The sequence below is a fragment of the Lissotriton vulgaris genome, chromosome 1_1, assembly GCF_964263255.1.
Source record: "Lissotriton vulgaris chromosome 1_1, aLisVul1.2, whole genome shotgun sequence".
NCBI lineage: Eukaryota > Metazoa > Chordata > Amphibia > Caudata > Salamandridae > Lissotriton > Lissotriton vulgaris.
In genome coordinates this window covers 120,285,346-120,300,208 of record NC_141685.1, presented here as the reverse complement: position 1 = coordinate 120,300,208, position 14,863 = coordinate 120,285,346, and the positions used below count along the sequence as shown (strand labels likewise).

Genomic DNA, 14,863 nt, shown 5'->3' with positions numbered 1-14,863 from the left:
TAATAAACTGGCTGTACAGTTCTAAGTCAGTCACGGTTCTGCCTGACGCGCAGCACTTTGCCCGTTGGGCTGATGTAACTTAAGTAACACTTACTTGGACTAGACGAGTTCAGACTGCTGTCTCTTCCCTATCCCAACGGGCAAAGTCAGCAGTGCACCCAGACTAGTTATGCCACACAATGCACATGAAGGACAGGTTGCCGATGATGCCCACGGCGAAGATGATCGATGAGAGCACCATCACGGCATAAGCGCTATACGGGTTCTCCGTCATGGGGTAGAGTGGGTTTGGGACTTGCGGGCGCTTCTGGTCGGTAGTGATTCAGTTCCCCAGGGTTCCCGCTCTCAACCCTGTCTGTCTCTGAGGCCCCGCCATGCCTGACTTTGGACGGGTCTGTGATTGACGTGAGTTTATTTGATTTGATTTTGGGCATTTGTAAAGCGCCTGGTTACGCCACTGGCGTGTCCCCGCGCTGTGGTAAGTGAAGTGGCTGCCCCCCCCCCTCCCACGGAAGGCTACCTGCTGAAAAGATGGGTTTTAAGCTTCTTCCTGAACAGGACTTCAGATGGTTCTAGTCGCAGTTCTAAAGGTAGGGCATTCCAGCATCTGGGAGCGAGGTGTCTGAAAGATCTTCCTCCCATACGCGCCTTCCTTACTCTGGGGACCTTTAGCAGTCCAGTCTGTGAGGACCGTAGATTACGTGTGGGCTCATAGTGGGTCACTAGACTCTGGAGCGGAGCAGGGGCTTTACCGCTCAGAATGCGGTGGCATGTGGAGAGGGCTTTGAACTCTACCCTCTTCTCCATAGGGAGCCAGTGGAGGGCTTGTAGAGCTGGATTGGAGGGTGACCTCCTAGGGAGCCTGAGTACAAGCCGCGCCGCGGCATTTTGGAGCACTTGCAGGCGGCCCATGACCTTGCTCGTGGCCCCCAGATATAGCAGGTTCCCATAATCAAGTCGCGAGGTGACCAGGGCGTGCACCAGCGTCCTTCGAGCAGAAATAGGGAGAAGGTCTAAGACTTTCCTTTAGGCTCTCAGGACACCGAACCACACCACCGTCACCCGGCTGATCTGGGGACCAAAGGCAAGGTCCTTATCCAGCCACACGCCGAGGTTCCTGGCCTCACGGCAGGGAACGGGGACCTCACCCAGGCAGGGTGGCCACCACGCCGACGACCAAGCAGATGGCCCTCCCCCCACCACGAGCACCTCAGTCTTGCTACCGTTCAACTTTAAACAGTTTGCGGACATCCAGGTTGCCAGGTCTTGCATGCAATTCCTGAAGATGTCCGCTGCAAGGCCGGGAGCACGCGATAGGGAGATGACCAGCTGCGTGTCATCGGCGTAGGACACCAGGCGAAGACCGTGGCCCTCCACGATGGCTGCTAGGGGGGAGACATAGATATTAAATAGGGTTGGGCTCAGGGACGAGCCCTGAGGCACGCCCTGGCCCAACTCAATCTCCTTCGAGTAGCATTCACCCAATCGGACCTGAAAACACCTGTCAGACAGGAAGGACCCGATCCAGCCAAGCGCTTCTCCAGTGACCCCACCTTCATTCAGACACTGTAGCAAGGTGGAATGTGCTACAGTGTCGAATGCCGCGCTTAGATCAAGTAAGATCAAAGCCATAGTTTGGCCCTCATCCACACCCTGTCGTAGCGCTTCGACCGCCACGAGAAGCGCCGATTCCGTCGAGTGACGGGGGCGGAAGCCAAATTGCGAGTCATGGAGTAGCGAGGCCTCCTCCACTAACTGCATAAGTTGTAAGTTGGCTATTTTTTCCGCCACTTTAGCCATATAGGGCAGGAGGGAAATTGGGCGAAGATTGTCAAGTTTTTCGAAACTGACATTGGCTTTCTTCTGCAGAGGGAGTACAACTGCTTGCTTCCAAGCATTGGGGACACTCTGGGACTTGAAGGAGGTATCTAATAGGTGGCAAACATAGGGTTCAAGTACTTGCAGGCTACCCTTCAACCGACTAGGAGTGGTCGGGTCTCTTGGGGAGCCAGATTTTATCAACCCGCAGATGCGGAGAAGTTCCTCAGTAGGAGGGGTGACGAAGGTGGTTAATCGTTGTTCCCCTTTGATTTTAATAGCCTCCGGGTGTAAAGGACTATTGTCTGCCTTCTGAGGGAAGGAATTGTAGATGTTAGTAACCTTGTTTGCAAAGAACTCTGCAATACGGTCACAACCCTCTGTAGTGCAAAGTTTCTTGGGCACCACAGCGGGCTTCCCTACCGCAATAGATTTATAGATTGAGAAGAGTTCCTTGGTGGACTGTTCAGCTTCTTCAATCTTGTTGCAGTAATACAGTGATTTACCCTTTCTTATCAATTTATGGTAGTTGCGCCTACAGTCAATGTACTCTGCTTTGGCGTGGGTCGAGTAGGCAATCCTCCATTGCCTTTCAGCACGTTTACACGCTGCTTTGGCCGCCCGCATGTCCTCGTTGTACCAGGGAGCCGATTTCTGAGCTCGGCCCCCCATTTTTGCCACACCGAGTGGAGCCACCAGGTCCAGGGCCTCCGTGATTCGTTGGGAAAGGTTGGAGTTGATTTCTTCTACCCCCTCAGCCCCAGGATGACCCTTCGCAGTTAGGGCCTGGTTGAATTTAGCTTGGGAGAACGCCGCCCATCTCCGCCTAGGGTGTTTATCAGCAGGAGGTTCGGTCGGACGCGCTCCCTGCATCTCAATGGTGAATGGGATGAGATGGTGGTCGGACCATGGGATGGGGACCGGAATCTGAGCTTCCACTTGGCTCCAGTTCGCGAAAACCGGGTCAAGAAGGTGGCCCATCTTGTGGGTGGGGTGCTGTACTTTCTGCTCAAACTGCAAACCTGCCATTGTTTGACAGAAATCACTCGCCACCTTGTCCGTGGGGGTATCCAGGTGTAAGTTTAGGTCACCCAAGACTAGATTACTAAATGCGGCCTCTGTGACGCCTTCTACTAGCTTCTGTATGAAAGCTGTAGTAGAGCCAGGCGGGCGATAGATCAGAAGGCCTTTCAGGGTGAAATTGCTGTTTATCGAGATAGAGAAAGCACCGGCTTCACTATCCTCAATAGTAGTACGTTCTAGCTGACATTGGTAATCCTGTTTTGCAACTATAGCTATGCCACCCCCTCTCCCTAGTATTCTATCTAATCTCTGCAGGCAGTAGCCCTCTGGGATGGCTTCAATAATCTCCGGCATGGAGTCTTGGTCTAGCCAAGTTTCCGTAAGGAAGAGCAAATCCCATTGCTTCCCGCTAAGGAGGTCATGGATGTCAAGACAGTGTTTACGTAGGGAGCGTATGTTCAACAGGCCACATACCAGGGTGTGTTGGTCTCTGATTATAGCCTCCCCTGTATGGAAGGCGAAGTTGCAGTGGTTGCAGCCCACGTTGTTTTCAGTCTCCATACTGTGTGAGCAAGGTCCAGAATGCTCACTGCGGAGGAGAAGAAGATCCTCTCGACTCCAGCTAACATGATCTAATAGAGGGGCAGGGGGTCTGGCCCTGGGCCGCAGTCGGCCGCGGACGGGCGCAGACGGGCTTAATTTAGGCGCAACTTCGGCGCGCCTTCGTCGCACCCGCTGCGCTCGTCCGCTGCGCTGCCTACAACACATCCGCCTTATATCCCCCCCAGCGTCCCAACAACAAGAGCACTGCAGGTATCTGCCGGAAGTGTCTGGCTCAGACCCTCCACGCCCTCTGCTCGAACGGTGCTAGTCACCGGCGTCAGAACGAGGCGGGAGGGAGGGGCGAGTCCAGCACTCCGTTGCTAGGTAGCGGCAACTGCTAGTCTGCTTTGAGGAGCTCAGCCGAGCAAAATGCAGATAGCAAAACAAACACACAGTGCAAAGTGGCTTGCACGCGCTGGCTCACCACAGTGCCAGGTGAGGAAAAAGAAGGTTTTAAAATTTTAAAAGAGCTCACGCGCTAAGTCAGCATACAAGTATTTCACTAATACGCTGGGAGCGCTTCAGTAAAAGTGGTAGGGACACTGCCACTGCCCACTTACCACGCGGGGATCCAGGATCCAGTGCCTTATATCCCCCCCAGCGTCCCAACAACTAGAGCGCTGCAGGTATCTGCCGGAAGTGTCTGGCTCGGACCCTCCACGCCCTCTGCTCGAACGGTGCTAGTCACCGGCGTCAGAACGAGGCGGGAGGGAGGGGCGAGTCCAGCACTCCGTTGCTAGGTAGAGCCAACTGCTAGTCTGCTTTGAGGAGCTCAGCCGAGCAAAATGCAGATAGCAAAACAAACACACAGTGCAAAGTGGCTTGCACGCGCTGGCTCACCACAGTGCCAGGTGAGGAAAAAGAAAGTTTTAAAATTTTAAAAGAGCTCACGCGCTAAGTCAGCATACAAGTATTGTTCACTAATACGCTGGAAGCGCTTCAGTAAAAGCGGTAGGGACACTGCCACTGCCCACTTACCACCATTTATTTATTTTATTTATTCATTTATTTATGCATTTTTATATAGCGCGGACTTTACCCGAAGGTGTCAGAGCGCTTCACAAAAGGAACAGAAATGAAACATAATGAGAAACATTACAAAAGAACAGATTACAAAAGCATATGTTACGTTACATAAGGTAATAGTGACATTTGTGAGCAAACAAAATACATGAGGTAGTAAAAATTGTGAGCAACCAAAAATACATGAGGTAGTAAAGGTAATAGTGACAATTGTGCGCAGCCAAAAATACATGAGGTAGTAAAAAGTGCACAGGAGGAAAAAGTGACAAGTGTGCAGTTACAAGAGAAAACAAAGTATCATTTGAGGTATAATACTGCAAAAGGTGCTAGACACTCAGGCACAAGAACAAGCGTTATGTAGGCAGAGGTGGCACTTGTGCCAGTATCAAAGGTAAAAACATGTGAAAGGTCGCAAATCGTGTGTTACAAGGGCAAAGTGGTGTGTGCATGTTACAAAAGGGCACCAAACACAAGTACATGGAAAATACTCCAAAGAGGCAGACACTCCAACCCCAGGAATACACTGGGAAGGCACTTCCAAGGTTGTGGAAATTATCAGTAGTGGGAAGCCTTCCTCCAAATAACAAGAGGACGTGAATTACTTTTGGAGGTGTTTCTGGAGGAGGAGAACTTTGAGGTCCCTTTTGAAGGCCTGGGAGGAGGCGGTGGTCCGGAGCTGAGGCGGAAGGGAGTTCCAGATTCTCACTGCGTTGCCTGAAAAGGATTGGGCCATTGTTCTCTCCTTCTTGAAAGTGGGAGGTTCAAGTAGTAGATTCTCCGCATTGCGTGAAGGTCTAGAGCCTCCAGAGAGTTTCAGTTTATTCGCCAGGTAGCGAGGAGAGGAGGAGTGCAAGGCTTTGTGGGTGATACAAGCGGTCTTGTAGATAGCTCTAGCCTCGAAGGGAAGCCAGCGGAGGGTGGATAACATCGGTATGATGTGATCGCTTCTTTTGGCCCCATAAATGAAGCGAGCTGATGAATGGAAAACTGACTTAAGTGGGGACAGGTGAGATTTGGGGAGGCCAGTAAGAAGAGAACTGCAGTAGTCTAGTCTGGAGAGGACCAGCGATTGCACCAGGGTTATAAGGTCCTGCTCTAGGAAGAAGCGTCGGATTCCCCAAAGAAGGCGCAGTTGGTAACGAGCAGATTTAGCAATAGAATTGATGTGGGGAGTTAGATTGAGTTTTTTGTCTAGAATGACTCCAAGGGATTTTGCGCTGTCGACAATGATGGGTTTATTGTTTAGTAGATTCATCTGATCCATCCATGATTGGACCGGGGGGGGAGAGAGTGAGGAGGAGAAGAGGAGGAATTCAGTTTTGGAGGGATTCAGAATCAGTTGATGAGTTGACATCCAGTTTTGGATGGAGTCGAGACTAGATCTTAGGATGGAGAGATCATGAGTGGAGGCAACCTTGAGGTAGAGTTGAGTGTCGTCTGCATAGAGATGATAGTGAATCCCGGATTTGCTTAGGAGGTTTCCCAGTGGTTCTAAGTAGAGATTGAACAATGTGGGTGCAAGTATAGAGCCTTGAGGAACACCCTGACCTACCGCCACAGGAGAAGAAAGACTGTTCGCTATTTTGATCATTTGGGATCTGTCAGAGAGGAAGGATGCAAACCATTTAAGCACAGTGCCCTCCATGCCCATTCTCTGTTGAAGGATATTGAGGAGGGTGTTGTGATTGACAGTGTCAAAGGCTGCAGAAAGGTCAAGGAGAATTAGAAGACAGGACCCCCCCGAATCGAGTATCCTCAGCGCGTCATCAACCACTTGCAGTAGGGCTGTTTCAGTGCTGCAATTTTGGATGAAGCCAGACTGGCAATTGTCAAGAAGATCATTGTCCTTGATATGACAGGAGAGTTGTTTTGCTACACATCTTTCTGTGATCATCGCAAGAAAGGGAAGGTTAGTGATGGGGCGGAAGTTGTTGAGGTCCTTCGCATCAGCAGTGGGCTTTTTAAGCAGAGGGGTGACCTGCCCAGTTTTGAAGGAGACAGGAAGGGAGCCTTGCCAGAGGGAGAGGTTGACCAGAGTGGTCCAATAGGAAAGGGAATGGGTATAGAAGTCCAAGGCAATGGCACTGGGGATAGGGTCAAGAGAATGGTTGGAGGGCTTTGTTTTGCGTATGCACTTGAGAAGGGCATCTTCAGAGATGGGGTCAAAGCTCTGCCAAATGGCTAAGGATTTGCGCTCCTCTGGAGGTGTAGGATGAGCGACCTGATCCACAAGTGATTTCACTTTTTCATCGAAGAAAATAGCGAACTCCGCTGCTCTCTTAGTAGAATCCTCCACCTCGGAGGATGGGGGAGAGCAGCTCGCAGTCTTGATGAGATCGAATAGTTTTTTGGGTCTATTTTTGGCGGAGTCAAGGAGGGTTTTGAAGTGCGCCGCTTTCTCAAGGAAGATATGCTTGTGGTACTTGGATCTTGCGAAGCATGGCTAAATTGTCTGTGGAGGGCACTTGCCTCCATTGCTTCTCCAGGAATCTTAGCTGCTTCCTTTCATCATAAAGGGATTTGTTGAACCAAGGTGCTGAGGGAGTGGGCCTTATCCTTTTGCTTTTGAGTGGAGCGACGTTATTAATTTCAGCTGCAAGAACTGTGAGGCATTGGGAGGTGAGATCGTCAACAGGTATGTTCGGGTCTAGCTTTGGAAGTGATAGCAAAGCTGATTCACAGAGGGGACCGACATCAACATTTTTGGCATCACGGAACCAGGAGATGGCCCTCTTGGGTTGGCCAAGAGTTATAGAGTGGGAAAGTTGAAGAGAGAATGGGATGAGGTGGTGGTCAGACCAATCTACATGGATTGGGGTAGAGGTAGAAAGCGTGCCTGCTTTATAAATAACAAGGTCCAGGATTGCGCTCTTAGAGTGGGTTGGTTCAATGATGTGTTGGATAAGATCATTTGTAGAGAGGAAGGTGGCCAGAGATTTCGCAGAGGAGTCTTGCGGTACGCCCCAGTGGAGATTGAAGTCACCCACGAAGGAATGATTGTCACTTTGTGTGTATTGGTCGCTGATGAAGTCAGTGAGATCTACTATAAACGAAGGGCCACTCCGAGGCGGGCGGTAAATGATATGGAATCTGAGCGGTGAATGATGTTTCAATTGAAGCTCAAGAGAAAGGCATTCAAAGGTGAGGGAGGAACTGATTGGAGAAGCCTTAAGTTGGAGGGCGTTTCTAAAGATGACTGCAACACCTCCCCCGTGTTGTCAGTTCTGTCATTCCTAAATATGGAATAACCTGTGGGTAATAGGAGATCAAACATAGAGTGAGAGGTATCTTTGAACCAGGTCTCTGTGAGGAAGAGCATGTCAAGTTTGTGAAGGGTGATGGTGTCGGAGATTTCAAGTTTGTGTTTTACTGCAGATCTGCAGTTGTGAAGCATACAGCGCAGCTCTGTCAAGACTGTTTTGGTGACGGGGGCACTTGGGCTCTGAAGGATGATCGGGATATTGTACTTATGTGGGGGTGCTCGGGAAGGTTTAGGTGGATGCTTTGTTCTGACAGAGGTGATGGTCGGAGTAGTGTAGATAGTGGGGTTGCTAGGGTATGTCTGTTGAAGGAGGGTGGCGTTCAAGGGCTTGTGTGAGTTAACGACGTTTTCAGACGAGAGGTTGGGCTTGGCTGTATTGGGGTGAAGGGGCGAGGTGCATCTCATGGGAAGTTGGGAGGGAGTAGAGGTGCATGGATGGGTGGAGATCTTAGAGCATAAAAGTGAAATGGCAGCTGTAAGCTGGGAGATGGAGGTGATCAGAGAGCCTAGCGTATTTTCCAGTGAGAATGAGGCAGAGCACGGAAGGTTGGATGGCTCGATTGAGACAAGGGGGGGGGGTGGAATTGGTGGTGGAAGGCTGGGAGAGGTGGGGGGACAGGAGGTAAGTTGGGGAGAGGTGGGGGGACAGGAGGTAAGTTGGGGTGCGGGGTTCACAGGTGGAGTAAGTGAATTGGGCGTTAAGGGAGAGTTGTCATTGTTGGTGTTGCAAGAGGGAGAGGAGTTAAGGACAAATTTAGAGGGAGAAAGGTGCGGAACACAGCGGTAGGGAAGTAGGAGGGGGGAGGCCTGAGTGGTGTCATGGGAATGTAGGAGGTTTGGGAGGAAGCGAGGTGCAATGGTTGTTGAGGTCCTGTCAGTTATGAGAGGTGGCAGTGAGGGAACGGTCATCTGGCAGAGTGAGGGGGTTTGAGAGAGAGGGAAGTTGAGGAAGGGAAGTGGTCCTGCTGGGCCTGAGGGAGGGAGATGGAAGGGGTTACTAGGAGGGGAAAGGGGGTAGTGCAGCAGTACTGGAGGAGTAGGAGGGAGGAGAGAGATGCAGTGGGAATGTGGCAAAAACTGGATGAATGGCGAGGGGATGAAGGGGTGGAGAGGAGTGATGAAAGGAGGGATAAGGGGAGCATAGGGAAAGTTAATTGGGGGAGAGGGTTGGAGGAGAGGTGGACTAAGAAGGGGGGTGATAGGGAGAAGTATGGGGGAGGAGAAGAGATTTGAGTATCGTGATAGTGCAGATGGGACAAGGAGCGTATTAGCTAGTGGTAAGGCTGAAATAATGTGGGAGGGGACATACTGTGAGGGGGAGGAATAGGAGATGAGGTAAGTTGGGGCGGGGAGGGAAAGGGCCGACCTGTGCTTCTCGAGAGTGCAGCCAATTGGATTGGGGTGGGGTCGGCGGGGGAGAAAGGGAGTAATGGGTGGAGCTGGGAGGAGAGACAGGGGGAAACCCGGTTGCAGAGGAGGGGAGTAAGGAGGGGAAGAGGTGGTCAAAGAGTGAGAGGCAGGTGTCTTTGCCTTGGCAGAAGGAGAAGTGTGGCTCAGGGGTTAGAGGCGGCAGACCCGGAAACTGAGATCGGCCCTGGACCAGGGTTCAATTCCCCGCCTCGGCGGGTCTTTGGCTCAAAAATTCCACGGACTCGATAATTCTCGCTCCGGTGCCTTCTCGACTCACGGGTTCACACTCTGCGACTCTGGGCAATAGCTTGCTTAATCTCCACAATGGCCCCTTGCGGCGGGATGCCTGGCTTTCACCTTGTGGATACCCTGCCGGGGTTATCTCACAGGGGAATACCAGGACGGGTTCCCTAAGCAAGCGCCGGGAAACCCTTTGTGGGTAGCTGTGCGCTATATAAGCTCAAATACATTTACATTTACATTTGGAACATGACTGTACCATTGTTATAGAGTGAGATAGTGAGGTAGCCATTGAAGCACTCAGAGGGGGAGATTTTTAGTTGTTTCCCATAAGGGATAGAGGAGGAGGAGGTGACGTTGAGGGAATTGTAAAAACTGTTGGACCAAGAGGGGGTGTCGCGAGTGAAGAAAATGAAATCGTTTTTGAGCCTCCCAAGACAACCATTGTAAAATTGATCAACAAAAAGGGAGTCTGGGAAACGTTCAATAGTGTTATGCTTCAGTCATTTTATTGTAGCTTTAGACTGATCGGGAGGATAAATGATTTTGTAGCAATTGGCTCCAGACTTAACTCGAGAGGTGGCCATGTTGGGAGGATGAGGCGAAGAAGGGTGGGGGAGGGATGAGAGGGGTGTTATTGGGAAAGCGGTGGTGAGGAGAAATAAAAGCGCAAAAAGGAGGTGCATAATCCAAACGTTTATGGTGAGATAACCGAGTTAATGTGCCGTCAGGGAAGTGAGGTGGGAATTTGTTGGGCTCTTCATCTAGGAGTATGAGGTGCCACCTGGCACTAGATAAAAGTTACAAGGGAAATATTTGCAAATAGTAGGGACCCATCACAGAGCAAATACAGACGAAGTAGAACAGAATAAAAATGACCACCCAGTGACCATTAGAGAACACTGAACTTAGTACCAGCCTGCTAATCGAACCAAATTCGGTACCAGCCGCCATGTATGCCCAAGTTCTCACCAGACTACTATATGACCTTAAGCTCCTATGAGACACTAACGTTAGGGCAAAGAGCATAGGGTGGATCACAAATTGATTAGCAATGTCTAGAAAATGCACAGCAACCTCGTCATCTTCAGACCACCTCTGATGCAGCAGGAGTCATGACTCAATTTGAACTGACCCCACGGAGAAAGTTGCTTAATAGGTGCAGCAGGCACTACTAGATGTGCACCTGTGAAAAGGTCTAAACAATGCAGCTGGCATTACTTGCTGTACAACTAATTGATGTCCTAAACGATGCAGCTGGCACTACTTGCTGCGTAGCTGTAAAAGGCTTAGACGATGCAGCTGGCACTACTTGCTGCGCAGCTGTAAAAAGGGCCTAAGCGATGCAGCTGGCACTAATTGCTGCGCAGCTGTAAAAAGGGCCTAAGCGATGCAGCTGGCACTACTTGCTGCGCAGCTGTAAAATGCCTAAACAGTGCAGCTGGCACTACTTGCTGCACAGCTGTAAAAAAGGCCTAAACGATGCAGCTGGCACTACTTGCTGCGTAGCTGTAGGAGGCCTAAACGGTGCAGCTGGCACTACTTGCTGCGCAGCTGTAAAAGGCCTAAATGGTGCAGCTGGCACTATTTGATGCGCAGCTGTACAAGTGTTAAAAATAAATACCACACAGTTAAAGAGTTAAGCGGATGGCGATTATGATGGAAGAATGCATTTCTCGCAGATGCCCGCAGGGCTGTCCGGTTGCTGCAGGAAGCACTGGCTGTGAAGATGACACATCTGGAAGACAGGCTGTGAGCTCACTTAATACAGCTCAGTAATAGGGAATAAGTAATCTGAAAGAACAGGCTGTGAACTCACTTAATACAGCTCAGTAATTAGGCGTGCAGGTGCGCGCTGTGCGCGGCGTCGAGGCGCTCACCTGCTCCCGGGTCTGCTCCCAGCTCTCCACCGTGTTGAAGGGCAAGCTTGTGTCCATGAAAGATCAGACAGAGACAAAATGGTGTATCAGCAGAGGACTTGCTGCGCTGAAGAAAGTGAGAGTCTTCCCGCCCTCCTGTGGCGCTCAGCAGTTAACGGGCTCGATCACCGCACCCCTCTGTTCTCGCCTTTACTCTTGATTCTTAAACTGAGACCGGTGCCTCGATGCATCCAACACCAGCATGGGGGGGGACGGGGAGAGGCCCTTAGCACCCTGCAGAACTTCGTGGGGCCACCGCAACCGCCATCTTCAAACCAGGCATGAGGAGAGCCTTTCACGTGGGAATGCCCACCGGGGGGGTCTGTAGATGAAGGTCGCTGCACAGACAGCCAGGGCTCCTTCCTCCTCTGCAGCAGGCTGGACACACCAGGAGAGGCCGGAAGTGATGTCACCTCCCCCCCCGCTCCTGGTGCTGTCTCTGCCGCCGCTGACCCGGAAGAGGAAACCCTTCTCTCGTTCCTCCCATGTGCAGCTCTGTGGGTTTCATCAGCAGGCGAGGAGCGCCCTCTGGTGGCCGCTGACGGAACTGCCGCCTCCAGCAGTGAAACAAGCACTGGTGCCTGCAAAGACCCAGACATGGGTGTTATGGGAAACAAGCATTGGCTCCTGTAAAGACACAGACATCGGTGTTATGGGAAACAAGCATTGGCTCCTGCAAAGACCCAGACATGGGTGTTATGGGAAACAAGCACTGGCTCCTGTAAAGACACAGACATCGGTGTTATGGGAAACAAGCATGGGCTCCTGTAAACACACAGACATGGGTATTATGGGAAACAAGCATTTGCACCTGTAAACACACAGATGTGGGTGTTAAGAGAAACAAGCAATGGTGCCTGCAAAGACACAGACATGGGTGTTTGAGTCCATGGCAGGGTCTCGAATGAGAAACAAGCATTGGCGCCGGCAAAGACACAGACATGGGTGTTATGGGAAACAAGCATTGGCGCCGGCAAAGACACAGACGTGGGTGTTAGGGGAAACAAGCATTGGCACCTGCAAAGACACAGACATGGGTGTTATGGGAAACAAGCATTGGCTCCTGTAAAGACACAGACGTGGGTGTTATGGGAAACCAGTATTGGTGCCGGCAAAGACACAGACGTGGGTGTTATGGGAAACAAGCATTGGTGCCGGCAAAGACCCAGACGTGGGTGTTATGGGAAACAAGCATTGGCGCCGACAAAGACACAGACATGGGTGTTCAGACACTCACAGTCAGAACACTTCTACTTGCTGGTTTCTTAAGCAAACACTAAACAGGGTCCATCTTCGACTACTTTTGAGAAATATCACTCGAGGGGATTTAATTCAGTGTAATCTCACGCATCCTTAGCTCTTTCAAATTTTAGTTTTTGTTTCTGTTTTGTTTCTTGTGCATCGAGGTCTGTGCATGAGACTGGCTACTCTGAGCCAAAGCAGGGACCAGAGCTGCACACCTGTGTGTGTGTGCGTGTATCTGTGTGCGTGTGTCTGTGTGTGCGCGTGTGTGTGTGTGTGTGTCTGTCTGTGTGTGTGTGTGTGTCTGTCTGTGTGTGCGTGTGTGTCTGTGTGTGTGTCTGTCTGTGTGTGTGTGTCTGTCTGTGTGTGTGTGTCTGTCTGTGTGTGTGTGTTTGTCTGTGTGTCTTTGTGTGTGTGTCTGTGTGTGCGTGTGTGTGTGTGTGCGTGTCTGTGTGTGCATGTCTGTGTGTGCGTGTGTGTGTGTGTCTGCGTGTGTGTGTGTGCGTGTCTGGGTGTGTGTGTCTGTGTGCGTCTGTGTGTCTGTCTGTGTGTGCGCGTCCGTGTGTGTGTGTCTGTGTGTGTGTGTGTGTGTGTGTGTGTGTGTGTCTGTGTATGTGTCTGTCTGTATGTGTCTGTCAGTGTGTGTGTGTGTGTGTGTGCGTCTCGGTGTGTGTGTGTCTGTGTGTGCGTGTGTGTCTATCTGTCTGTGTGTGTGTCTGTGTGTGTGTTTGTCTGTGAGATGTGTGTGGTGCTCTTTTAAGTGTGACCGCCCAGCTCTATGAGTCATAATTTGAAGGGGCTGAGAAAAGATTTGTTTTTGCCAACTATGTTTGTGTATGTGTCCGAACTGTCAGGGCCTCTTGTCCCGGAACAGCTATCCCCGATAGAAGATTAATTCACACATATAAAAATGTATACAATACACAAATATTTTAAAGATGTAAAGCCAGGTTTTGTGAGCAGTAAAAGTGATGTTTATGCTGGTAAAGAAATACTATTGGTGCTGTTAAAAGAACATAGAAATCACTTTGTGACTTGGCAAGTTTTCCAGTTTGATCAAAAGAGGGAAACTCAAGCTACGTAAACGCAGAAATAGGGTTGCCACCTTTCCCAGAGAAAAATATCGGCCTCATGTTTTACATTCCATTATAACATAACGAGGTAACCCAATAAATTTCCGTGGACCTGGGTATCAAGTGGTACAAAAACAGTTGGTCCTGGACTTATTTGTCGAGCAATAAAGTCTAAAAATATTCACGTTTTTTTCAATTTTATGCATACATCTAATCTGCAAGAATTATCAATACAAACAAATTCCTCATAAGTGCACCAGATATTAAAGACATAGGCACCTGTTGACTTTGTAAAGGTAAATTCGATTTATTATTCATAGATATACTTCTAGAACTGTTAGAAGGCACTACCTTATTTAATGATAGTCGGGAGGTTGATCCAAGATAAGGGCGTGTATGCTAGTGGTATGGAGCCTGGCCAAGTTTTTGAGAACATCACAACGTTAATTGTGAATAGGGGCAGGTTGCATGAGAAGAGTCCTACCTTGGTATCTCAGTTTCCGATACGAAAGGTTCTTCTAATATATCACCCTGAAATACCAGAGTTAACGGACCAGCCCAGTACTTTTACTAGAGCGGGTGTAGCGGCCCATTTCCAAGAACAGTGGGCCCGATTCACAGAACTAACTTAAGACAAAATCCTAAACTTACGACCATTTTGGTATTCACAGTAGGCACTTACTCATTTCGTATACACAGAAGGCATTTAGGCGCATCCCTAGTACATGGGAGGAGGCAATCGTAGTGCCGATCTTTAAGAAGGGTGATAGGCGCGACCCACGTTGCTATCGCCCGATTTCCTTAATAGATGCCTCATGCAAAATCCTGGGTAGGGTAATCTTAGCGAGATTAGAAAGTTGGGCAGATTCTACAGGACTTATAGTTGACTCCCAATACGGATTTAGGCGTGGAAAGGGGACCGTCGAGCAGTGCCTGAACCTGGCACTAATTCTAGGCAAGTACATGAAGGCAAAAAAGTCCTCAATACATCTTGCCTTCATGGACTTGACAAGTGCATTTGACACTGTTTGTAGACATAATTTATAGCAGATGATGGATGACATGGGCTTTGAGGAACCTTTGGTCACATTGTTTCGCAGGTTACATGCAGCAACAACTGTATCAATTAGATTTGGCTCTGGAGGTGAAATGACAAAACCAATTCCTTCTACTGAGGGTGGGCGTCAAGGATGCATTTTGGCGCCTTTTCTTTTTCTGGTTTATACAAATGGGCTAGAAAAGTATCTATT

General features: G+C 49.9%; 1 protein-coding gene across 1 annotated transcript in view; it reads right to left on the bottom strand.

Annotated features, from left to right (window-relative positions):
* Window positions 1–14,863, bottom strand: part of LOC147737710 (uncharacterized) — a gene marked incomplete at its 5' end in the record, with an annotated part of 334,361 nt that overhangs the window by 64,034 nt on the left and 255,464 nt on the right. The window contains 1 exon segment of the mRNA XM_086924964.1: window positions 1,852–3,022. Coding sequence (XP_086781090.1) covers window positions 1,852–3,022 — 1,171 coding nt within the window.